Below are 27534 nucleotides of genomic sequence, written 5' to 3' on the forward strand. Positions count from 1 at the left end.
CATGTTCAAAAAAGTACAATCAATCGTACATCCAAATATGATTTTTCACATTGGCATAATAACACTAATCTCAGTTTTCTAATCCTCCACATACTAATCTTTCTCCATCAAAGCAATCATTTCATCCTAAACTCAAAATCAATCACTAATCATTCCCTTAAAGCAGTCTAATTAATTAAATTATGCTAATCACACATCATCATCATTACCTAATTAAGAAGTAAAGATGACTAAAATAACAATAAAGGAAATCTAAGCAGCTTTGCTCAACTAGTTTGTACCTTTCATTTGTACTATCTCCTCTTCCCCACCTAAAAAGGAAAACCCCCCTAAAATTAAAAGAGATTGTAATAAATACCAGCCAAATTGCCAACTCATCAAATCTCTACGTGTCTGATCCCCGAATGACCGTCGATAAAGTGGACCCACTTGAATAATTTTATTCCAAGATACCAATCTGACGGCTATTAAACCCAGATGTATCACTGTCTATTGTAATATTGTTGTAGCAGATCATGTGTATGAGTGTTTTTTTTTTTTTTTTTTTTTTTTTTTTTCCTTTCTTCCTCTCCGATTAAGCTACAAGCACAATACTTTGTAGTATTATTGTATCTCCGTTCATATTATGTGCAAAATTTTAAAAATAGAGAATACTTAAATATGTGAGTTTGAACTGTGACCTAATTATATAAGCTGTCAAGCTAAAGTATTAAGTCAAGGCCTCATTAGTAACATCCCAATGTGAAAATTGAATAATGATATATGAGTATTTAAATTTGCACCAAAAGAACATACGAGTATTTAATTACCAATAAGTAATACAATTCTTAAAAGTATTAACATAATCATGTTTTATGTTTTGTATAAATATTCAAAATAGGATACAAATTAAAAGGAATGAATAGTTATTGCTAACTAATGATTTACTTTCTCTGTTTCAATTTAGTTGACACGTTCAATTTAGGCACACATATTTAGAAGATGAGAGAGAATGATAAAACAAGTGGGGTACACTAAAAAAAACAAGGTATAAAACTTAATAAAAAAAAACGTGTCAACTAAAAATAATTTTTTTTAAAAAATAAACAAATAAAAATAAACTTTTTAAGAAGAAATACATGTCAACTAAAAAACACGGAGGTAAGTAATTGTTTATAATTTTGCATTTCAAATTAGGGCAATTTAAAAAATAGAGCGAATACTTTTTAACTTTATTTTATCTAGTGGAAAGAACTATGAGTACTTCATATCTCTTCGACTCTTCTCCAACTATCTAACATCTTTCTCTATACACCTTTGATGTTCCCTAAAGATCTAAGGAATATTTCTAGAGGTAATCACCAATGGTCTTATTCGTTAGTCCGATCAAACCCAACCTAAAAAGTACTCGTATGTGTTTGAACAAGCTTTAAAACGTAACTTTAGTTCGAAGCCCAAGCTCAAGTCCGGACCAACAAAAACCAAAAAATGCCACTTTAGTTCGATAAGCTCGACATTGTTTTACAGGTTTGAACATAAAATTTTATTCATAAGCCTTGCTCAGCTGATTTTTTTATCACTTCTAAAAACGGAGTATTCTGCTAACCTTTGACCGAGCGTCTGTTCTGTTTTATTGAAAACAACTGAACTGAACTGTGATTGGGACTGAACTGAACTGAAGTGATTGGGACTGAACTGTACAGTTTATGAGAGAAGGAAATTAGAAAATATACTGAACAGAATTGAACTTAAATTAAGCTGAACAAAACAAGTGAGTTGATCAGCTTTGAATTAGGTTTCGATTCGAGAGTAGGCCTTCTTAATTTCTCCGTACCTACCAAAAAAGAAAGAAAGAAAAAAAATAAATTGTCTATAAGTAGTACTGTACTTTGTACAATTTTCTTTTAGCTTCCCAGAATACCTCACTCAAAAGTCACTCTTCTTCTTCTCACTCAACTCTTTCTTTAAGCTCAACTCCCGAGGACAACTTCCATTTTCTCTCTCCTCCCCATCCGTTGAAGTTTTTAACATATTGAACACCTTCGAATATCATAATCTTATATTATACCATAAAATTACTACTACAATCATAAATTATACTTCTATCATATAGTATTATTGTTTGTTAAAATTATATTAATATTTCTGGTATTGTAGCGAGATTTCGAATGGTGTATTGGATTCAGCAGTTTTAAAAAGGTGTAATGGATCCGCAGACGACGCTGATGAATGAAACGGCGTCGTTTAATCTGTCGGAGATCTGGCCGATTCCGTTAAATGGTGTCGCCGCGACAGGACTAGACCTCCGGAGAAGCCCGTTTGGGCCGAGTTTGGCCCGGTTTGTTGACCCTGGCCCGAATCTGGAAGTTTCTGGAAGCGACGGCGGTGCGGCCAGGAAGAGGAGAGAGAATCTTGCGGATGATGATTCCGTCAAGGGTGTGTGCAATGGCACGGTATTTCTATTTTTCCTTTTTAATTTGCCTAAATATCACCAAGTTATGTTTAATTTACTTATTACTGTATGATTTTGCCTATATTTCGAAGATTTCAGATTTAATGACAAATTTTGCTTACTTGCAGATTACAATAAACAGTTGATTTTGCAATACTATATTGAAATTTGATTTGAGATGATTATTATTTATTAATCACGTCCAAATTATTACTAGCAATATTTATTTGATTGAATTTTGAATTTTGGTGAATATTATTGTGTGCTAATTGTGATCAATGATAATCATATTGATTTTAGGCTGCTTTATGTTATGAATAATGATAGCAGCAATATAAATTACTACGTATTATTAATTATAGAGTTTTGCAATAATATTGCACTGTATTAGTTAAACATCATCGAGATTTCATTGATTTTGGTTCTTTTAATAAAAATGAAATTAGATAGTTGCAGGAGCCATAGTGGTTTTTTTGGATGGAACAATCGAGCAAATAGGAGTTCGATTGAATAGCCAATTACATGATGAATGCTCGAAATCGATTGTGTCATCATTGTTGAACCTATCACCTATGGATTGCTGAACTGTTTTTATCTAGTACTTCCTGTTGTTGGCCTGTATGTAATGCAAATATGCAACAGAGAAGATTTTACGCTCAATTTTTCTGTTTTGACAGAGTGATTCTGATGGTAAAAGGCTCAAATCAACAGGATCCGGTGATGAAAATCAAAACCAGAAAGCTAATAATGAAACAACTTCTGGAAAAGGAGGTGAACAAAAGAGTAAGCCAGTGTCTGATCCATCAAAGGATTATATTCATGTTCGAGCAAGGAGAGGTCAAGCAACTGATAGCCATAGCCTTGCTGAAAGGGTATTTCCTTGCTACTTGTTTTCGCTTTTTTTAGGCTTTCATCAATTTTTGTAATACTCTATAGCTGTTTTTAATTTCCAAAATTTATAACCTTGCAATACAATTGTATATTATATGATCATTTAAAGCGATTAGATAAAAAAAGAAAAATAAATAAAATTATATTTATCGTTTTCCTGTAAACCATTTGCTGTCAGAGATCTAGGAAAATGATACAGTTGATAAAATATCAGATATTTTCTTTCTTTTGGTTGCAGGCTAGAAGAGAAAAGATCAGTGAGAGGATGAGAATACTACAAGATCTTGTCCCTGGGTGTAATAAGGTTCGACCCACTGCTGCTACGATTTTTCCACGTATTGCTGATGTCATTATTGTTATCATTTGAAGGGCTGATAAACTGTCATATTGATTTTTGCCATTGACATGAGTATTAATTGGACTGAATTCTCGGTCCACTTTTCTCTTATTGCATCTTATCAACTTATCTAGTTACACAGTAAATCCTACTTTGGTATTTGACGGTGTTTGAGTTTTTTGAATATGTTTGAAGAGGTTCATGATCAATATCCTGACCAAACTTCTGGGTTCAGGTCATTGGCAAAGCACTGGTACTTGATGAGATTATAAATTATATCCAATCGTTACAGCGTCAAGTTGAGGTGTGTAATTGCTGAAGCTGGTGGTTGTTTGTTCTTTCTGTTGCCTACTTATTGATTTAATGCTAACCTGGAATGCTCGTTGCAGTTTCTCTCGATGAAATTAGAAGCTGTCAATACGAGAACGAGCCCTGGTATTGAAGGATTTCCCTCAAAAGATGTAAGTACATACTATTTTCTCTACAAGGAAAGAGTTGGGGCAATATTTTTTTTCGTCATCGGATCCTTTTCCTGTTGCTTTGTTAAATATATGATACGTGTAATATTGGAATGTAAGTTTGGCAGCAGCTTGCTTCTAATTGGCCTTGCTTCAGAAAATTAATCGGCCCTTCCTCTGACTGTGTTCCCCTGCCTATCTGCAATTCAGCATGGCATATCCTGGTTCTTACCAGTGTTTTCAAGTTCAAGTTCCCAATTTAATTAATTTTATGAGGGAAAATCAGTGACTGATTCTGCCAAGATACAGCTGGCTTTTGAAGAATACCAAATTAAGTTTTATCCTCCCTCCGTCCCTTAGAGTTTGCCCCATCCACAATTTTCCCTTTATTAAGGGTTGTGTTGTGTGATTAGGTAGACCATAGACTTATGTGGGGTAGTAATTAAAGTAGAGACTGACTGTAGGGACCATATTAACATATAATGGGACAATCTTTAAAGGAAGGAGGGAGTATTTAGACATTAATTTTGAAAATGCAGCCTTATACGCCATTGTAGTGATCGTATCACATTATTACTTGCTTGATATATACCATTATTGTATAGAAATTGGAATGGGAAAATTGAAGTTGTGAAATGAGTTTTCATACTATTGGGGGTTTGGGATGTGTGGAAATGCAAAATCTAAACCACATTTTTGATTAACTCATTCAACTCCATTTTTTTGTTTTTATGAACAAAAATTATCAAGTAAAGAGTTCACTAGAGTTTTTCTTCTTTACTATACATGATGCTTAGAAAGAAGAGGTCATGTTGCTACTATTCAATTTTTTTGCCGGTCAATCATACACATGGAATTGAGTTTCCATTTCTCCACTTCCTGTTTCGCTCTTCCCTCTACGGTTTGTTTATATTATTAAAATACTACTTAGAGTACTAATGGTAGGGACAATTGCTACACATGCTATGTCCTATAGCTTTCCTAGAAGGATTCATCAGATGGAAGAATTTGTCATCTAACATGCTAGGAAACCATTACGGAGTATTTGTTTAACATGGAAGAATTCATTAATGTTCTTACGATTGCTTCAGCTGAAGCGTCATTAGTTGGACTTTTGTTTTTATTTTCTTACTTTTTCCTCAAGTGTATACATAGAGCCGATAGAGGAAATACCATTCATATGTTTACTTGGTTTTGCAACCTTTATTTGACTTTTCAGTTTGGCCAACAAGCTTTTGATGCTTCTGGAATGGGATACAATTCACAAACCCCAAGAGATCAGTATGGTCGCGAGACATCACCAGAATGGTTACACATGCAGATTGGTGGTGGTTTTGACAGACAAACATGACAAAAGTCCACTGTTTGTCTCTCTAGCCCGGAAATAAGATACATTTTAGCTAGAAGTAGCTCATACTCCTTCAATGACTGTAATATTGTATACCAGTCTACTAGTACCTTGATATAAACACAGACCTTACATCGATTACTGAATCAGGCGTGAAGTGTACTCTGTGTTTGTAAGAATACTTCAATTGAATTTACAAATTCCCTTCTTTATCACTTTCCTCTTATGTAATACTTGTAATTGAACTTGTAGAGAATGTTCCCATATCAAAGGCTCAAAGCCTTAAAGTAGTCTTGTTATCTCTTAGAACATGACAGGGAGTCAGGGATACTGACGACTGCTCCTGGGTGTTTCCTGAAAAATAGGAAGTATTATGTTAACATGCAGGCCATATGCCCCATATCCAAGTGGAGGTTATTGCTTGAAGGCTTTGAACCCTGATTAATAAGTTACAGATCATTGTCATATGTTAATACATTAATCCTACTGCGACTGCTTTGTAGCTACTAAACTCCAACTGATCCGAGTTCTAATCAGGTCGGGCCATAAACAGCGGAACAAACTAAATTTGATGGCTTGTGGTTCTATTCTGTTACTACAAGACCAATATTCATTTGACTGATTAAGAGGGTTTAATATTCAGAGGATCTTCTTAATCGCTGTTAATGAAAATTTTAATTATGAATTTGCTAGTTACTGCTTTAGAGGGTATCAATTTGGAAATTCTATATAATACTTTATAACTAGTCCGTATATACGGATGGAACTCTATGGAAGTGTTGCATAATTTATAATTTAAGCCATCAGCAAAGCAGCCTGCCGGCCATGTTTGGTATATGGTTCAACTGTTTAACCAACCAATCTCTAAGAGTAGCTCATCAGTCATTACATTTTTTGGCAGTCGTTCCTTAAATCCAGAATACACTCTTTATTTATTTATTTATTTATTTATTTTTAATGTTATATGTAGCCCGGTGGGTTATATATAAGCATTAAATACACTCTTAAAAATGGTGTAAAATTAGGAATTCATGACAAAAACACGCATAAATCAGTGTAATTAGGGCCTGTCCTAATTGACTGAACTGAATATTTTATGAGAGAAGGAAATTAAGAACCGAATGGAACTGAAAATAATTTGAAGAGAACAGACCCTTAGTGTTTTTATTTCATGATTTTCTAACTTTACACAATTTTCTAATGCATATTTAATGCTTATATGATTTGTCCCTATCATGTAGCCCTAAGGGCTAACATTTCCCTTTAAAAAAACACGAACAACTGTATTTTTTGTTTGGAAAAATTGCAAATAATAATCCCAACTTTGCTCCATTTACTTTTAACAATCCCAACTTTGGATTATTTTCTTCGATCCCAAACTGGTCAACAGACGTCAATTACTTATTATATCAGGTCACTAGACACGTGTCAAGTTCTGATTGGTCCCAAAAAAACAAGCAGCAAAAAAAAAAACTCCTCTCTTTCCACCACCGGCCCACTTTAACCCCACCATTGCCCAACCCGCCGCTGCATTTCTTGCCGGCAAGCGTCGCCGATTTCTACCTGCCTCGAAACACTCTCCATGCAACACCAAGCAAACCCATCCCCGACTCCCAGAAACTCCAAATCACTCCTCCACCACTGCAAAACCCTAGCGGCTAGGGTTTCGATGGTAGGGGAGGGGTGTTTGGGGGTTTTCGAAAGTGGGGAAGGTGGTTTTTAAGGCCTATTGAGTGTTTCAAGGGAGATTTGATGGTGGGGAAGGTGTTTTCAAGGCGTTTCGACTTTCGAGAGTCGGAAAATGAGGGAAGGAAGGCGCTGAGTTGGTGGGTCGCATTACCAATGCGGAGGAAGAGAGAAAACGGGCGTTGGGCGAGGGGGAATAACGGTGCTGCAAGGGTGGGGGAACAGAGGCGCTGCAGGGATGGGGCAGCCGGCCGACGTCAAGGTTCTGGTGGCTGAGCTATGCTGAGTGGGGTTTGGCCGGGAGGGTTTTTTTTAGTTCTAGTTTTAGTTTTTTTTTTTTTAATTTTTTATTTTTGTTTTTTATATTTATTAACCAATAAAACTGCGCCACGTTTCATTTAAAGAAAAAAAATCACCCATTTAATTGGTAACCGGTCATTGAGATAAAAGAAAGAAAACACCCCAAAAGTTGGAATTATTTAGAATAATCCAAAGTTGGGATTATTAAAAGAAAATGGAGCAAAATTGGGATTATTATTTACTCCCTCCGTTCCCGAAAGAACGACCTATTTGGGTTGATTATGCGGGTATTAAGAAAGTTAAATCAAAAGAAGTAAAAGTATATTGAAAAGATAAATTTACATGGGGTTTGTAAAAAAATTGAGAGAGAAAGTAATAAAATTACATGGAAAATCAAATTTTTATATGGGGAAGCTAATTTTGCACAAATATTGTTGCAAATTGGTGGGTATTTTAATGCAAATGGGTCATTCTTTTTGGGACTAAAATTAGGACAAATGGGTCGTTCTTTCGGGGATGGAGGGAGTACAATTTTTCCTTCTTTTTGGAACGAGTGATGTTATTTAAGATCTCATTTGATTGTGCATAAAAAGTGGGAGAATTGAAAATTCCTATGAATTTATGTATGAATCCCATGTGTAAATTAAATTACCTAAATTATACTATATGTTATCTTTTTGAAATTTAATTCATTTGGAAACCAAACAAGCACTAAGAATGGTATAAGGCATCTACGAAGTACAATAATAGCATTGAGATAAGGGAATCCCCCTACTTCCAAGCATTTCATAGTTAATGGGAGTCAAACTTGTGACCTTAAAGTGACTAGGTCAGTAAAGTTGATATTCAAAAAGTGTGAGTATACATTAAGGAATCGTTTGGTTGAATGCGTGAATTGCAAATTCCTTGGAAATTTATATTCCCATGTAATTAGAATTTTTAAAAAATGCTAAATTGTGTTTGATAACTATAGGAATTATCTTAGTCCCTCGAGATAATTAACTTCTTCCATTTTGTGAGAAGTTTATACTTTTTATGAATTTGTCAAACAAAAAACACAAGGGAATTTAAATTCTTGAATTTTAACTTCCCTTGGTTTTTTTTTTTTTTTTTATTTTTTTATTTTTTTTTTATAGGTAAGGATAAAGAATCTGACTGTACCTCAACCCTCACCGTTTTTTTAGTCCGGTATTTGTGGGTTAGACACTTTGAAAGTGAGGGGGAAGAGTAAGAGATCTCTACTCTCAAAGTGTCCCTAGTGGGGATTGAACCCCAAGGCCCCAACCATGTTTTTTGTTGTCAACCAAATGACACCTCTTTTAGGGGGCGTTTGGTTCAAACAATGGTATGGGTTTGGAATGAGGAATGAAACCTGGGTGGTATGGGGTTGGAACTTGATACTTGATTTCATGTGTTTGGTTTTTATCTAGGAATGATGGTTTTCCTTTTAATTTTAAACCTAAAGGTATGGGTATGAGCCATACCCACCTCCTCCCTTGGGTTTCAAAAACCCATACCTTGGGGGTTTGAGGTATGGGTTTGAAAAATGAAATTTCAAGAAACAAACACAAGGTATGGGTTTTGGTCATTCCAAACCCATACCTTATACCTAATATGCTTGAACCAAACACCCCCTTAATGCACTAGACATTTTTTTTTTCAAAAAATACAGTACAAGTATATATTCTCACGCGTAAAGAATCGCGTCGGCGGTGAAATTAAACGCAGAAGAGAGAATCCTGAACGCCGTTAAACAATTAGCGAAGACCGAAAATTCAAAGGACCTGAATCATAAAACAAAAAATTAAAAATAAAAGTCTGGGGAACTTCTCCGAACTTGAAAACCAAAAACTTCAACCCGACCCATTCAACCCAGGCGATCGAACTACCAACAAATGGAGGGTGAATCTTTTGGTGTTCCCACTCATTTCTGAACTACATCCTTCCATCTTCCTCTTCAAATTCCCGATTTCAAAATTCCTAAAATAAAAATAATAAAATTTGAAAAATTCCCTTAAAATTCCGCCATTGTTGAATTTGATTGGAAGGTGTTGAATTTGAAGAAGAAAGAGAAGGTGGGTGATGGCGGGATGGGATGGGATTCAATCGTCATCGAGATCGGGTTTCAGCAGGAATTCTTCTGGGTTGGATCGTTCTTCTTCCACTCGAACGGTTCGACTCGGTCGTGTTCAGCCTCAGGCTCCTACTCATCGCACTATCTATTGCAATGATCGTGATACCAATTCCCTTGCCAAATTCAAGGTTTCATTTTGCTTGAATTTTATTTTATTTTATTTCTTTTCAATTTTGCGGTTTTATTGTGCAATTTCGTGATTTGTTATGTACTAGTATACATTTTATGATTTGCAATTATGTTTTAAGCTCTTATTATGCTGGTTGAGATTGGATGCTGAATATAGGTTTGCGTTTGTTTTAATTTGCGCTTATAAAAATAATTTCTATATGGATGGCAAATTGGCATTGCACCCTTATAAACCCTCTGAAATTGCTAATTTGGAGTTTGTTGGACATGTTTTCAACATTTTTGGAACAAAGAAATGGTGGTTGACCACTCGTGCCGAATTCGAGTGTATTTTAGTTTTAGTTCGGCTCTTTTTTTCCTGGTAAATGAGAAATGAGAGTGGATTGGAGGTTGAGTTTGGGATTGTTATAAGACCATCTCCAATGGTGAGACTCAACTTTGAGTATTGAAATACAAAATGATTTGTTTTTTGCCTCCAATGGTGAGATCATACTCACTTCTCAATTTAGCAACTCATGTTAAGTCTAATTTTCCAATGGTGTGACTCTCTAAAATATACAAATGTCACTTTCAATTTATGACCCATCAATTATTGTAACAGTAAAAAATAATTAAAAAAAATAAAAATTAACCTTAATTAAATTACAAAATATTTTAGAATATTGACAAGGGCCCACACTTTTTGTCAAATGAGACTCAAATTTGAGTATCTAAACTTAGCAACTTTCTTTTGGAGTTGCTAAGTTTAGATACCAACTTATTGGTATGCATTGCAAAAAATACCCTCTCTCTCCTAAAAATACTCACTTGAGCCTCACCATTGGAGATGGTCTAAGAGTATAATGTATGCACAGAAGTTTAAGAGAGTTCTATTAACTAATACTCGCATATTGAATGAGGAACAACATGTTAGTTACATCCTCCGAGCATAAGAGAGGAGGTTTTATTAATCTTGAGGATTTTAGATTATAGAATGAGACTAGGTATAGAGTAAGGGAATTTATGTATTACTTTTCAGAGCAGATATTTTTTAGGCTCGAATATTTGGTAACTTAGCCCAACACAACAAGCTGAATTACAAGGCGTCACCACAAACCCTGAAATTGCTGTGCTAGGTTACACGGAGGCCAGAGTGCTAGATTATATCCTAACTTCTCTGTTCTTTTAAAGAAAATGATTCTTTTGTAAGAAGATTCGCTGTTGACTTGCGGACTCTTTGTTCTTCCTTAGCAAATGTGTTTTAGCTCTCGGCTTTGGTCTCAATCACTAGTTTGTGAATCTCCTAATGGAAGAAGTTGAAGCTTGAGAAGAAACTATTAATCATTCTTTTTATGGATTCAAGATGCTACTTTACAAATCCCGTACATCTTATTATCTTAATACAGCTGTTCTTGGGTCATATTTGCTCCAAAAAAAAAAAAAAAAAAAAAAAAAAACTTATAAACTTGAAAGATGGAACTTGAATGGTGGGAGTGTTAATTGTCTGTCACTTAGTACAAAGGAATATAATATGATACTCTTGCTGTACTCTTTAAGAGATGCATAGGAACGAGGATGGAGTTTTAGGCGTTTAAACTTTCAAGCTCTTGCTGACGAGAATGCCTTTATATAATCTTATACTACGTAATTGTTATGTTAAAGTGGGTGGTAGCAATTAATTCTTAGAAGTTAGATTTTGAACTTGGGTGAGAAGTAATGTTCCCACTCACATGCTAAGTTAATTGAGAAAACATGATAATTTTCAAGTTTCAACTGATGTTACCTGCATTTCTTGTTGTCATGTGAAAATGTGAAGTACTATGTCCAATTTTTGGACATAAAAGTATGTTATGAGACTTGGATTTACCAGTTACATACGAGAATTTACTGCACAAACTCTGTAAAGGTCACCTGCCCTACTTTTTGGATGTAGGGACTAATGGTATACATGATCCATACCTCTTAAATGGCTTGGGTCAAGCGTGTTGAATATCTTCAAATTCAACTAACTGGGCGTTCCTAGTCTTGTTAGTTGCTCCTGGAATTCTTTTTATCATTTTTTTTTGACAAGAAAAGAATAAATCAGTTGAAGGAAAGAGTAGAAACCAAAAGGGAAAGTTGTACTCTTTAACCTAATTTCTGTGAACCTCTCCAATAAAGTTACTCTCCTCAATTGCCTTAATGTTAGAATGTAACTTATTTTCAATATTAAAATGATTTTGTTTTTTTTACTTTTCATTAAGTTTATAGGCTTTGCCAATTGCTGTTCAATTGCAATTGGGAAACTATTTAATTACGAAATATATCTCATTTCGGAGTGATGATTAATGAATGGGAGTTATCCATTCTTGTCTTGCGTCAATACTTGTGTTGTGTTTTAGGCTTTTATATATTTTTGTAGTGCCACTCGTTTTAAAGCACCTCAAATTCCGATAAACCCTCATAATAGATATATTCTCGTTATCAACCCTGGTTGTGTCTGCGCCTTGCTCACGCAAGCGCCCTGATTGACCTTCATCCCTTGCTCTTGTCGCCAATGGACAATAGTGTCCTTTCTGAATCAAATACTCAGTTCTGCTTCATCGAGCTCTAAGAGTCTTCTCATTATAAGGCTTGCGCCCTTGTCACTGGATAGGCCAAAGCACGCTGCATGATTTAGTGACAAGACACGTAGACTGTGACGCTTAGCGTATAACAAAGCTAAACAAGTGACTTTGTCCCAAAACAATTGAGAAGACAAAGAGACTTGTGAAAGGACCCTTGAGATCTGCTTTGCCATAGAGACCATGCATGCTCTTTGAGAGTCAGTTTGTCTTTGCTGATTTTTAAATAAGTGTCCTGAGAAAAACTTCTTCTTCTTACCTTTTTTAAACCCCTCAAAATCTGAATTGCAGCCATTCCACAATTTTTAAAGGGAAAACCAAGATTGTTTATGCAATACTTTAGAGGTTTCTTGCAATGTAATGTATACATAACACTAGACTAGTAGCAGCTTGATGGTGTTTGTTAGAACTAGTACCAAGTGATACGAAACGACAAAAAGACATGAACCGGACATGAAAAAATGGGTTAGTGTCAAGGGTTTACAACCCATTTAGTTAAATAAGTCAACACGACACAACACTGTTTAATACAAAGTAAAAAAGGTTGAATTAGTGTCCGAGATTCTTGACACGAAACTAACACTTTTTAGGGTGGATATTGTCTTCGAAATGTTATGCTTTATTTTCGTTCGTTGTGATTTTTTAGTTGTGAAAATATGGAAATAATTGTTACTCCCTCTTTTTTGTTTTAATAAAAATAATGAAACTTTTGACTTTTTACACTATTTATTTCATCCACTTTGACTAATGTCAATGGTTTATACAAAAGGATAAATTAGTCTTGTGGGTACTTGTTGGTATCGTTTCAATGAATAGTTTATTAATATTTAATTGCTATAAATTTTACTTGTTGATAATTAAAGATAATATTGGTCAAAGTTTTGCATTAGCATACCTGCCTACGAGAAACATTTCACTTTTAAAAAGTAGAGCGAATACTTTGTTAGGTAGCCTGTTTTGGGATATGGCCTTTAGGGCCTTATGTTCAGAGTATACCGATTAACTTTAGTTAAGGGGCTGTTTGGTTCGCTTATGAGGAAAGGAAACAAACCAACTAAGTTTATTGCTTTATTGGAATGATTTGGATCCACCCTGTTTAGGTCATTGTAATTCAGAATTAGTGTATGCATTTCCTAGTTAAATATAGATGTTTTCTTTTTAATTAATAAGGGAATATATGGTCATTTGTGTCTACTTCACATAAACCAGTACTTCCTCCCCTACTGTTTTCAACACAGTAAAGGATATCTTAAACTGCTTTTTAAATATATAAACCTACTTTTACAAATAAACAATTATGGGAAAAAAACTCATTTTATGTTTTGTTTTATTTTTATTTTCATCCCTAAGATTTCCACGTACCTCACTATCCATTTATAATTATTCCAACTATCACATGGTGTGGCTCACTTATTTCATAGCCTTAAATGTGTGCCCAATTCTACTGTGGAAAACAATAGATATTCAGGGACTCAGGGAGTATATCTTCTATATTGGTATGTATGTATCACTCATATTTTTAGATAAATGAAATAGTTGTGCCATTGTCTTTGGCGAAAGAAACAATTTATGAGTTTGTGTAAACAATTTATGAAATAGTTTGATGTACGATATGAAATTATGAACATTTAGTTTTTGCAACTTAGAAAGTAACTCCCTATTGTTATACAGGTAGTGGACTACCTCAGTATCTTGACTTCTTAGTTTGTTTCAGGAGTTTATTTTGTTTGCTGTGATGAGAAGGAGAATTTTTTGACACTATTGGCTTGATTTTTTCAGGGGAATTCCGTGTCAACTACAAAGTACAATGTTCTTACCTTTTTGCCTAAAGGGTTGTTTGAACAGGTATACCATTATATCTTTACATGGAAGATTAAGTATTGTTACTCTTATATGTCTTGTGCAGTTCATTGTCTCTGACCTTATGAAGTGTTCTTTTATCACTATGACAGTTTAGACGGGTGGCTAATATGTACTTCCTGACAATATCCATTTTATCTTGGACACCAATGAGGTACAGTCTTCACTGCAAACTGTGGAAATCCACTCCCACACATATGTACTATAAACTGTTGCAGGTGTCATCATGAAATTGCCTGGCAATTACATTAGTTCTAATTGATGAGTATTGTTGATGTACATTGTAACTATGTAATAATAATGAATATATCTATGTGGAAAATAATATTAGACCTTCTATGATCAATTCAATTCAACCTGCCTGAAGGATAAGAGATAGGCCTGGCACATTTGCATTTTTATAACTGCTGTTTTCCTTCTGGTATTTCTCATTTGCCTTTTATGTCAACTGTTGTTTCAAAGAGATGGGATCAATTCTTTTATTGATTTATTCCTTTATTTTCTTTGATTGATTTGTTCCTTTATGTTTCTTTGTCATTTGCTTACTTAATTCTATATTTTGTACTTTCTGCATGAAATTTATGAATTTCATATGGATGTGATATTTCGTTTCTATTGTTGCAGTCCCGTGAGTCCAATTACAAATGTGGCCCCTTTAAGTATGGTGCTTTTCATTTCCCTTGTGAAAGAGGCATTTGAAGATTGGGTGAGTTTCACTCAGTTATTACTAAAACTACTTTGTCTTTCTTAGTTACGGGTTTCTGAAAAGATACCTATTATGGTAATCTGTGGTCATTCTTTTCTACTCCTGTTCTGTATACTTGCATTTTACCTACTTGCTGTCACTGATTTTCATAAAAAAATTCTCTTTGTTTTTTTTTTGGTTCATGTTTGACAGAAGCGATTTCAGAATGATTTGTCCGTGAACAATACCCTTGTAGATGTACTGCAAGGACAGAGGTGGGAACGTATTCCTTGGAAAAGGTTGCAGGTTGGCGATATTGTCCGTGTAAGTATTAATCGATTATTTCAATTTTATAGGATTCAAATTATGTGGTTGTATTATATATAGAATGTGATAAGTACCCCCCCTTTGACGAAGCACGTGATGGATTTCCTTGAGTTTGTAGCAAAAATTTGAGTTACAAGATTTAAATTATGTGCCAAGTATAGTGTAGTTTTTGCCAACTTTTCCTAAATTAACTGCCGTACAGAACTGTTGAAGTTAGTACAAAAATAGCCGTGGAGTCTTGTAAATTTACACATATATGATATATCTATAATATCCAGGTGTATTTTTTTTTTAGAAACTATATAATTGTGTCAGCATTTGGTCAAAGTATTGTCTTTCTGTGTCACTCTTAGATCCATACCAGTGTTGGACATCTGCATACAAGTCCACGCATCATAGATTTGACAACCACAAGCTGTCATGATCTTTGTCAAACCATACACTTCAAACTTATAAAATCAAAATAGATACTGATGTTCAAATCAAGTTAATTACTAAGACTGTAAGAGATTAAGTAGTTTAAATTTTTTGTTTGCAGGTTAAGCAAGATGGGTATTTCCCGGCAGATATTCTATTTCTTGCAAGCACAAATGCAGATGGCGTGTGTTATGTTGAGGTAATATGATGTCCTTGAATATAATAGTCAACCAATTATGTTGTTTTATTTGAAGTATGTGGGAATATATTATTTTGTATAACCTCGTTAGTGGTCGGTCTTATCCCTTTCTTGGGTGTATATATTTTGTAGTATCATTTCATTCTATTTCAGAACATTTAGATTAGTATCTTTTTATTACAGACGTCAAATTTGGATGGTGAAACAAATTTGAAGATTCGGAAAGCTTTGGAGAAGACATGGGATTTCTTGACGCCTGAGAAGGCCTCTGAATTTAAAGGTTTATTTTATTGTTGATTTATTTGGTCTTTGTTGTTTCTAGGTTCAGAATGACATTTTTTATTTGAAATCTGAAACTTTTAATATACCTTATGCATGTTTTCTTTCAAACATTAAAGTGATGGTTGGGTTACTGATGCATGACTAAAAAAAATATGAATTGTGCTATTAGCATGTTGCATGTTATTGCTGTGGACAAATTGAATCATCCCCCCTTTGCATTACGCGTTTATTTTTATTTTTTATTTTTTTTAATACTTTATGATTTAGAATCTGTCAACTTTGATTTGCTTGATGCATTTCTTCAGCTTGTGTTTCAAAGCTGTCCCTGTTGCATGTTTGAACACTTATTTTTTGTAAGTACCATATATTTAAGGTATTACATCTGATCATAGTTGGCCTGGCCGTTGGGTTTGGGCATAATTATTGGGCCTGGCCTGATTTGTTTTTATTTTTTTGGGGTATTGGCAGCACGAATTTTTTTTTTAGTTTAAAATTAGTTTCAGACTATTTTGGCCTGAAAAGCCTGCTGTTCAAGAACCAAGGAATTGATTGATTCAAGGTCTTTTTTTTGGCCCAAAATAGCAGTTTTTTTTTTTGGGCCAAAGCGTGGCCCGTGATCACCTCTAATTTAAGGGAAGACATAGCTATATCCGTTTTCTTGTCCTCCCCTAAGTTTTTTAGTGAATCATTGATTTACTTTAATAGAACCAAATGTCTGCTGCCTGGATGTAGCTTTGCTGCCTTGGTGCATCCTTTTTGCATCTTATAATGTAGTGTGTTTGTTGTGTGTGTGTGGGTGGGGGGGGGGGGGGGGGGAGGGAGTAAGTTTTTAAAAGAGATCTAACGAATAGGTTATGATTTGTCTAGTCTTGTGTGCGAGTACTTTGCTTATCAAGCCATTTTATTCCCCAGGTGAAGTACAATGCGAACAACCTAATAATTCCTTGTATACATTCACCGGCAACCTCATTATTGAAAAGCAGACTTTACCTCTATCGCCGAACCAGCTTTTGCTCAGAGTATGGCCTAATATCTTGATCATATATGTTGTTGTAATGTATCTTTATGTTCAATGCCTTGATTTTTTTAGATGAGGAATGGATATGTTTGGCCCTTTCTTCCCTGACAGAGTGGACATTGACTCTTTCATTTGTTTATACTAAAGGGTTGCAGTTTGAGAAATACTGAGTACATTGTTGGTGCTGTGATATACTCTGGACATGAGACTAAGGTATGTGCTTGTGTCGCGTGCGTTTGAGTTTCTTGGCAGATATGCTCATTCTTTTTCATATTATAAAGTTGGCTGTATTTCGAGAGAATTTTATTGGAATGTGCAACATATTCTTCACCTACATGGTTTTCCAATTTCTCTTACAGATAGTGTATTGCTGTCTGTTATGACCTATTAAGGGTAACCCTGTTTCAATTGACAGGTTATGATGAATACTATGAATGTTCCTTCAAAGAGAAGTACCTTGGAAAGGAAGCTTGACAAATTGATTCTTGCTCTTTTTGCTACATTATTTATGATGTGCCTCATTGGATCCATAGGCAGGTAGAGTATGCTGTGTATTAGGATTTTTTTAATATGAGTTAATGAACCTGTTTTGCCCTTTTACTTGCTAACTTAATTCTTGTAATTTTTCTGAAATCATTTTATGCTCATACCTTAAGACTTTTGTGGTGTCTCAGTGGTATTTTTATAAACCGCAAGTATTTTTACTTGGGACTTCTTCAAGGAACTTTAGATGGAGCTGATGAACGTCAATTTGATCCAAGCAACAGATTTTTGGTGTGTTTTCTGCTTTAAATTTCCATACATAAACTTTAAATTTTAAAAAGAAGATAACTTTATGCTTTTCTGAGGGCACGCTTGCATGTCTCCATTTGTATGATTGTATCTGTTAATCTGTTATTGTGATTTTCTTCTTTGCTCTCAATATTTCTTCTTTCCTGGCTATTTTTTTTTTTTTTTTTATTTTAATTTTTTAATTTATTTTATTTTTTATATGCATGGTTATTGCAGGTTATGATCTTGACAATGTTTACTTTGATCACCCTGTTTTCAACTATCATCCCTATATCACTTTATGTTTCAATTGAGGTAACTTGGAAAATCTGCGAAATTTCTTTCCAAGAGCATGTTACTTGTAGAATGTAGATGACTAAGCAAATCTTTTCCTTGGCATTTCAGGGGATTAAATTTATACAGTCCCTTCAGTTTATCAATAATGATTTGAATATGTATCATGCTGAAACAAACACGCCTGCATTGGCTAGGACATCGAATCTTAATGAAGAACTTGGACAGGTATATAATCTGGAACTCTAGAATATTTCCAGGATTTTACAGGAGTTATCTCTTTACTTGTGTTCTTCTATGCCATTTTGTTATTAGATCTTCTGAGTGGGCTAACTCTTCATCACTGTTTTGTAGGTAGAATACATATTTACTGATAAAACTGGGACTCTTACTCAAAACTTGATGGAATTCTTTAAATGTTCCATTGGAGGTCAAGTCTATGGAACTGGTATAACTGAAATAGAGAAGGGTTTGGCTGAGCGCATTGGCACTAAACTTCCGGAGGTATGATTTGCATATTCCGGAGGTCAAGTCTATGATTTGCATATATATTCTTCCTCTAATTCAACACAGGACTGTTTTAATAGGTACAAAAGTCAGCTAATGCAATTCAAGAAAAAGGGTTCAATTTTGACGATGTTAAGCTTATGCGTGGTGCATGGAGAAATGAGCCTAATCCTGATCTTTGCAGGGTAATTTTGATTATATGAACGAGCATAAACATGAAATTGTTTTGTTCGAGTTGCATATTTTTGAATGGTGTCTAAATAGGCTATTTTGTTTTATGCGGATCAAGTTTTTGGCTTTGGGCACACAACCTAGTTTGGCCATATTATATGTAGATTGTCATCACCACTAAAACGCCCATCTAGTAAGTACATGGCCTTACTCTCATCAGTCCAAAGATTTTGAAAGAGGGTTTCCAATAGACCGGATATGTTTTGTTGTTTAAGGAAAACATATTTAGTATGGAGTAAAGGAATAAGCAAAAACTTTCCTTATAATTACGGAGTAATATTTTTGTTTCTTGAGATTGAAGTTAGTTGGAGAAGTTTTTTAGTTTTGTTAGTAATAAATTGACAAAAGTAATTGTATTCCAAAGATGATAACTAGTGAGAAGGCAGTTACAGCGATGCTGATAGTGATTACAAGGTATTATTATTTTTTAACTAAATTAATATACTGAGCTTTCTATGCAAAATTTGTGGGAGTACATTCACTGATAACTCATTTCTATCCCCCCGCCCTCTTAATTTAACATTTTTCATTGCTTATCTTGATGAAAAGATTTCTCTTCGTATTTTTCTGCCTGCATCAGTAGCAGGGTTTTAGTAATCTTCTCATAAATTTTCAATTCTAAAGTGGTTGTCACACCTGTACTGTGGTATCATGCGACCACATGTTAGCTGCTATCTTTGCTTTGATCATTTTGATCATGTTAATTGATAATTGTATCACTAGGGGCTATAATGTAGCAGTGACATTTGGGTTTAGGGTGAAAGTAGAAGAGAGAAACTCCGGGGAACAAGAGATATTGAGGGAGAAAGTGAGAAAGGTAAAAGGAGGTGGCCAGAGTAGTGATACAAATTGACACTGCTGATTGGTTGAAAGAGAAGGTGAGGGTATTAAATGTAGGCTTATTGTCATTTTGATAAAAGCTTTGCTTATTTAATGACTGGCTTGGATTATTTGATTAAGATCTGATGGTTGTGAATGCAGTAGGTCACTAATAGAAGTATGGAGCAAAGTTGGCTGCCATTGCTATCATTTTCAATATTACAAGAAATAATTTATAAAAAAGTACAATAGTATTAAGAATATTTGGTAAATTGCTGTAAGTAGCTACTATACACTTCCTGCATTTTCACACACCCACCCACCCATATAATCACAACATGTTTCCTTGGTACTCATTTTAGGATAGAGAACTAGAGATCCAATAAGTTAATGGACACATTAATGAAAATAACTTAAACATGGGTATGAGGAAAGGGCTGGGAAACTGGTGTTTAAATTATTTTTAATAAAATTGCCATTTATTTTATCTAATTTCCTCATAATGCGTGCCAAGAGGGCATGTTGCGGTTATAAAAAAATGGAGGTAATAATTTAATTGAATAAGAAAATGCGGATATGATAAAAATATAATAAAAAAAGAAGTAGCTTATGGAGCTAAGGGACTTATGGCCCACCGTTTTTATGTTTCACACACCCCTTATTAAGCACTAAATGGGAAGCAAAAGTAAATGAGAAACACAACTTGCATGTCTAACATTAGGTGATAGGAGATAGAATTTAACTGTTGGTGAACTGCCTGTATTTTAGCACGTGGCTCATCCCTGAGTTGTATATGAGCCAGATTTTGGATTATGTTAACTCTTTGTTTTTCCTTGAGTATACCTTTTTTTTTAAAAAAATATTCCATTAGAAAGATTTGTAGTTTCATTTGGGTTGTCAAGTGCCTCTTGAGTGAAATGAGTATCCACAACTTTGAAGATGAACAGGGCAAAGTGATCAGCTGTGGGATACTAATAATTCTGAACCCTCAAGGTCTCATTTTTCACATCTTTCCTTAAACGTGCATATCTTTGCTTTGGGGTAATTGCTATTGTATCCGAGGACTTAAAACAGTCTACTACTAAGACTAAAAGGCTGAGGATAACTCTTTTGGCTTTTTAGTTTGTACTGCAGTTTGTTCTTGTTGCTGCAAAAGTATATCCAGATCTTTGTACCAATCAGGCATAGAAAAACTATCATATGTGAAGAGAGTTTGGAATGAAAAAAAGCTCCGGGATGGGAATTTCTCTGGGGATAGAAATCTGAATTTATAAATGTTGTTAGTGTTGGGCTGTGATGGTGGGAATGTTTGTCAACAATTTACTGGAGATAAAATCTTGGTCAATGTAACCTATTCCATCATTCTGGGATTAAGGCATTGTTTGCTGCTGTATTGTGCGGGGATGGTGAAATTGTTTGGAAGTAGTTTATTGATTGACATCTACGTTATCCTTCTTTGCATATGACTATGCATATTTATTTTACTTTTACTAAAAATTTTTGTGTTTCTTTTCTATTCTTTTGTTTAGGAGTTCTTCAGGTGCCTCGCGATTTGTCATACAGTGCTCCCTGAAGGCGATGAATCTCCTGAGAAAATTGTGTACCAAGCAGCTTCTCCTGATGAGGCAGCTTTAGTTGTTGCAGCTAAGAATTTTGGTTTCTTCTTCTACAGGTCTTCATTCTGTAACTTTTTTTTTTAAAAATAACTCACTACACTTTCCTTTTTGAGAAGTTTGAAAAGTACTTGCAATGCAACTTTATTTGGCCAGTGGTTTCTCTTTATCTATTTCCTCATCTTATATGCACTTCTTCCATCTCTCTCCTCACTACATGGGCCCTTAAAAACTTGTCTCCCCCCCCCCCCCTCCCTTGGAAGTTTATTTTAGTAGCAGAAGCATCAGAGGTTTGCATCTACAGTAGGCTTAAGTCAGTTATCGCTTTATTGTGCAAGTAAAAATTCCTTGGGGATATGATATGCTGTTTGCCTTGGTCCTGCCATACTACTTGAAATTCACTGCTCAGTAAACTGATTTCACTCGTCTTGGGAATGCTTGTCTGTTTTGATGAAGCATGAGAAACCTGTGTCTATGGATCTTAACATTTTCTTCTTATATTACGTTCAGGCGTACACCAACAACCATATATGTGCGTGAGTCACATGTTGAAAGAATGGGTAAAATTGAGGATGTGCCTTATGAAATTTTGAACGTCCTTGAGTTTAATAGGTGATTTACTCTTTTACCTTTGCTGTTTATATACTTGTATAATATTTAAGAAGATAATTTGTAATATCTAGCTCACTTGTTTTGTTGCCCACCAGTACACGGAAACGCCAATCTGTAGTGTGCCGATATCCTGATGGGAGACTTGTTTTGTACTGCAAGGTACTGCTTCATGGCTTCTATTGATCTAAATTTTTTTAAAAAAATTTGGTAACATTAGCATTGCATTTAAACATTTGTCTCTCAGGGTGCTGATACTGTCATATACGAAAGATTAGGAGAAGGGAATGAGGATATAAAGAAATCTACCAGGGAGCATTTGGAACAGTTTGGATCATCTGGGTTACGAACACTATGTTTGGCCTATAGAAATATAAGCTCAGATGTCTATGAGACCTGGAATGAAAAATTTATTCAGGCTAAATCTTCTTTGCGGGATCGGGAAAGAAAGCTGGATGAGGTATTTATCCAATCATAGATTCTTTATTGAATAAATTAGGTCTGTCAGTGGCTGGAATGAAATGTTTATTTTTAATTTTGACAAGAAAATTTTTGTCTAATATACACTTAACTTTCTGTACAGTTTGCTTGTTAAAGTTACCAATGTTGTGTTGTTTATGCTTTTCCTAATTGAATACCAATTTCAGACGTTACAACTTTTGCTATGCATCACTCCTTTTACCTTAATTTTTTTTTATAAGTGATATTATTCATTAAAACGTCAATGTAACCTTAAGAATCTATTTTGATGTAACCACTATGCATAATCAGTTCGCTTATTGTCCTCTTGATGGTTTGGGACTTTGTGTTCATGATTTCATGTAATGTGCCACAATAAGGATGGTGATAAGGAGATTCTAGGAGATCTTTTATAAATGGTAGAGATGTTTGGGAAATAAATGTAATAATGGCATTGTGAAGAGTTGATAGTTATTTTTTAGCATTAAGGAGAATCGTCCTCTTGAATGAGGGTGATTGTTTTCTTTAATTTCTCTGATTAAGCAATACATCCCTATTTTAGTCTGCTTATTTACTGTGTCTTTTTTTTTTTCTTCTTTTTTCTTTTTCTGCTTGCTCCAATTGAATCATTCACAATGATTCCTATGTGCTTTGTAATTGGCTTTCTTTATGTAATTCTTATTTTTTGTTTGCCTTCATTGCTCTGTGTGTTATGGAAATACTCCTAGTGTACAAGTTCGGTTAATTTTTCTGTGTCTTGAGCTGTACAGGTGGCTGAACTAATAGAAAAAGATCTTATATTGATTGGTTGCACCGCTATTGAAGATAAGCTTCAAGAAGGGGTACCTGCTTGTATAGAGACTTTAGCAAGGGCTGGAATCAAATTATGGGTGCTCACTGGGGATAAAATGGAAACAGCCATAAATATTGCGTATGGTGAGTTTGGTTTATTGGGCATAATTTTGTGCAATCTCTAAGGGTGTTATGACTTTATTTTATATCTAAAGTCTTGCATCCTGTATACCTTGCAGCGTGCAGCTTGATAAACAATGACATGAAACAATTTATTATTAGTTCTGAAACAGATGAAATTAGAGAAGTTGAAGATAGAGTAAGTATTATTTGTTGGGTCCATTTTGTGTTGGACCTTATTATTATTATTTTCTTCCGCTCTTTATGAATTTTCTTAATTCATGGGTGCTTTCCACCTGAAGAAGTTTATTCTTTACTTATATATTCTCAAATGCTGCATGCGTTAGGGTGACCCTGTGGAAACTGCTCGATTTATAAAAGATGCTGTCCAAACACAGCTGAAGAATTGCATTGAGGAAGCCCAACAAACTCTTCGTACTGTTGTTGGACCAAAACTAGCACTTGTAATAGATGGGAAGTGCCTGATGTATGCACTAGATCCAAATTTGCGAGGAACACTTCTTAATTTGAGCTTAAATTGCGCTTCAGTGGTCTGTTGTCGGGTTTCTCCTCTTCAGAAAGCGCAGGTCAGTAATATAAGGAATTTGTTCTTTTAAATATTATAATTTGCAACCTCTTTAGTTTTCCCTATGTTGTTGTAAGCATGTGTGTGTGAAAGAAGACTTGGCTTTTGTTTTCTATGTTTTTGGTTTCATTATACATGGTCGTAAAAAAATATACCCGCTGTAAATTGGCCTCAATAATTCTTGAATGTTTGCAGGTAACAAGCTTGGTGAAGAAAGGTGCTAAAAAGATCACATTGAGTATTGGTGATGGAGCCAATGATGTTAGCATGATTCAGGCAGCTCATGTTGGTGTTGGGATTAGTGGGCTGGAAGGCATGCAGGCTGTCATGGCTAGTGATTTCGCAATTGCACAGTTTCGCTTTCTCACAGACTTGTTGCTTGTGCATGGAAGGTGGTCGTATATAAGAATTAGCAAGGTTTGCTTGTTATGTCTCTTTACTATCTGTGCTTTGTCTATCCATTTGTTGGTTCTCACATTAAGGGCTCTTTCTTGCAGGTTGTAACATATTTCTTTTACAAAAATCTTACATTTACACTGACTCAATTTTGGTTCACCCTTCAAGCTGGGTTCTCTGGTCAAAGATATTATGATGATTGGTTTCAAGCATTCTACAATGTATTTTTTACATCCCTGCCTGTTCTAATGCTTGGACTATTTGACAAGGTTGCGTTTCCTAACTATTTTATTGAGTGTAAAATTTCATATAAGAAATGATGTTATTGTTGCTAATTTTTTTGTTCAATACCAGGATGTTAGTGCATCTCTTTCAAAGAAATATCCTCAGCTATACATGGAAGGATTGAGAAATGCCTTTTTCGAATGGAGAATTGTTGCTATTTGGACCTTCTTCTCCCTGTACCAGTCAATTATTTTCTTTTATTTCGTTACCACATCTGGTTCAAAACCTCAAACTTCAGCTGGCAAGATGTTTGGTTTGTGGGACATTAGCACAATGGCATTCACCTGTGTTGTTGTCACCGTCAATTTACGACTTCTCATGTGCTGCAATAGTATCACGAGGTGGCACCATATAAGTGTTTGGGGGAGTATTATAGCATGGTTCATTTTCATCTTTGGTTACTCTGGTATCATGACTAACGGTGATCGGCAGGTGAGTCAATCTTTTTTTTGTATATACACACAAGTGAGTCAATCTTAAAGGTTTATTGGTTGATTTCTTCAAGATGCTCAGTTGTCAAAATGTACTCCAAAATCATAACTTGCTCATTGCAAAACTCTGTTTGTAACAGAACATAAATGGTGTTCACTGTTTTAGTTGTTAGTCTAAGTATCTAATATGTACAAAAATTCTGATCAATGGATTACTGGATGAAAATTCACCACTGAACATGCAAAACTCAACTTTAGAGGCAAGAGCACAGCATTTAGGTGTCAAAACTATAAGTGTTCTTTATTTAATTTTGTGAGACGAATTGTCGAGTAGATGGAGAAGTGCAGTGTTTTTATTTTGTTAGGAATCCACACATTGTTGTATCTGATAGTGTCAAACCTTGATTAGCTGAAAATACAAGGTTTTTTTTTTTTTTTTTTTTTTTTTTTTTTTTTTTTTTTTTTTTTGGGGGGGGGGGGGGGGGTGGTGGGGGGGTGGGTGGGTGGGTTATGTTAATTAGTGGTCTTCTCTTGTTCTTGTATTGATCCCATTTGCTTGTGTACTGATGCCTTACGTATCATGTTTCAGGAAAATATCTACTTTGTCATATTTGTTTTAATGAGCACTCCATATTTCTATCTTGCACTATTTTTGGTTCCTGTTGTTGCTCTTGTCGGGGACTTCCTATACCAAGGGTGAGACACTGAATTATTTTTCTTTGAAGCGTGATTCTTCTGGGTACAATGTATGGCTGCTGCAGATTTATTGATGAGTAAGGTAGAATTTCTGAGTGTTTCACTTGTCTGATTTCAGTGTACAGAGATGGTTTTCTCCATATGATTATCAGATTATACAAGAGATTCATCAGCATGAACCTGATGATAACCATAGGGCACAGTTTTTAGAGGTTCGGGATCATCTTACTGCAGAAGAGGCACGAAGCTATGCTCTGGCTCAACTCCCTGGGCAGAGATCAAAACATACAGGTTTTGCCTTTGATTCTCCTGGCTACGAGTCATTCTTCGCTGCTCAGGCTGGTGTGTTTGCTCCTCATAAGCCATGGGATGTAGCCCGGAGAGCAACCATGATGAAATCACGTGCAAAGCCACCAAAGAAATAGTTGTTTTTCTCTTTAGTCTTTTTGTACAAAGAATTCCTTCCGCTCCAGGCGTCATTAGGTGATTGTGTAGAATGTACTGCCCCTATCTTTTAGCCCTTCTTTCTTTTCTTATTCTCACTACGTTAAGGATCACATTTTTGATGTAGCCTACATTCAGAATTAGGTATAATAGTTGGTTATGAGTGTAAAATTGATGTAAAATTATATGGATGAATATAGTATACAGTGATCATTCTTTTGATTTTGTAATGACTAATGATACACTTCTTGACTAATGATACACTTCAAGCCTTCTTCTATGTGTACAATTTCTACTTGCTGCTGTAATTACAAGTAGCATCAAATAATTTAAAATTTAAGGAACTTTATTTGCCAAATTCAGATATGCGAGTATATATTCCTCCCCTCGTCCCTTATTTACATGTCTATTTCTCTTTATTATGTGAGTAATAAATGAAAGAAATAGACATTTAAATAAGGGACATAGGGAGTAATGATTTTGCATTTTGCTCCAGCTTATAATAATAGTTTTGGTCATGAGAGTGAGGGATAGCTCTATTGTTAGAGCTGCCCTCTTGGTTCCAGGAGATTCTGTGATTGATTTTCACCACCCGCCCTTGTGGCTCTGTAAACACCAAAAAATAAAAAAAAATCTGCTCATGAGATAAGCAGTTAATGTTTGTTTCTTGCTTGTTATCATTATGTATTGTTCACCAATAGCTTTCATATTTCTTGTGGATTACTCCGTATTATGTAGTTTTCTCTCGTATTGATTGTTACCATCATTTTACACATGGTAAAGATGGCTCTAGGTCGTGCCTAGTACCAGGCCATGGGTTTCGTGTCGTGCGTGCTAGGTCGATATTTTCAAAAGGTTGTCCTGTAGAAATTAGTGCTTCAAGTTTGTGGTTAATTAGCTTCCTTAGTTTTAGGATAAATATCTTAGTTTAAATTTGTTAATTAGAATTAGTCAAATTAAGTACGTTAGTCATGTGTTACCTATTGTTAGTGGATGTTAGTGGACTTGCTAACTAAGTAGTTGGAGTATATCATGAAGTACCCACTTCCTACTTAGTTGCTTTATTTTAGTTGTTTGGTTTATCTTGTAAAGGTTATTTATATGGCCTAACTTTCTATTATTGAATGAATTAGAAAGCATCAGTTCATATTCAACGTGTTCCCTACTATTTTTGCTTTCTTATTTCCAACAAATTGGTATCAGAGCCATTTGATCCTTAGGGCTTGTGAGGTTAAAAAATCGTGAGAGTTCTAATGTCTACCCCAAACAATTTTTCACTTTCTATTCCCACATTCAAAGGGGATAATTATAGTACATGGGCTATCAAAATGAAATCATATTTGAAAGCCATGAGTTTATGGGAAGCAATTGAGAGTGATGTGTATCCAATTCCTCTT

General features: G+C 34.9%; 2 protein-coding genes across 3 annotated transcripts; both read left to right on the forward strand.

Moving 5' to 3' along the window:
* Positions 1-1839: 1839 nt before the first annotated feature.
* Positions 1840-5680, forward strand: LOC145601991 (transcription factor BHLH089-like). 2 transcript variants are annotated; one of them, XM_081658098.1, is made up of 6 exons: positions 1840-2432; positions 3109-3303; positions 3561-3626; positions 3895-3963; positions 4049-4120; positions 5337-5680. In XM_081658098.1, exons 1-6 carry the CDS (start codon positions 2184-2186, stop codon positions 5466-5468), a joined length of 783 nt encoding a protein of 260 aa, XP_081514224.1. In that variant the 5' UTR covers positions 1840-2183; the 3' UTR covers positions 5469-5680. The 2 variants fall into 2 exon arrangements, with proteins under 2 accessions (XP_081514224.1, XP_081514225.1); XM_081658099.1 differs by lacking the exon at positions 3561-3626.
* A 3534-nt stretch (positions 5681-9214) lies between these two features.
* Positions 9215-26393, forward strand: LOC145600117 (phospholipid-transporting ATPase 3-like). The gene is made up of 27 exons (XM_081656005.1): positions 9215-9713; positions 14076-14141; positions 14249-14310; positions 14781-14862; positions 15055-15165; positions 15707-15784; positions 15968-16064; positions 16979-17085; positions 17232-17297; positions 17500-17621; positions 17759-17858; positions 18093-18170; positions 18261-18377; positions 18504-18653; positions 18737-18841; positions 21236-21378; positions 21830-21931; positions 22027-22090; positions 22176-22388; positions 23158-23323; positions 23419-23498; positions 23647-23886; positions 24081-24302; positions 24383-24550; positions 24636-24998; positions 25587-25693; positions 25812-26393. The coding sequence occupies exons 1-27, from the start codon at positions 9534-9536 to the stop codon at positions 26116-26118; spliced, it is 3696 nt and encodes a 1231-aa protein (XP_081512131.1). The 5' UTR covers positions 9215-9533; the 3' UTR covers positions 26119-26393.
* The last annotated feature ends 1141 nt before the right edge of the window (positions 26394-27534 follow it).

The sequence above is a fragment of the Chenopodium album genome, chromosome 21 (genome assembly GCF_948465745.1).
Source record: "Chenopodium album chromosome 21, dcCheAlbu1.1, whole genome shotgun sequence".
Lineage (NCBI taxonomy): Eukaryota > Viridiplantae > Streptophyta > Magnoliopsida > Caryophyllales > Amaranthaceae > Chenopodium > Chenopodium album.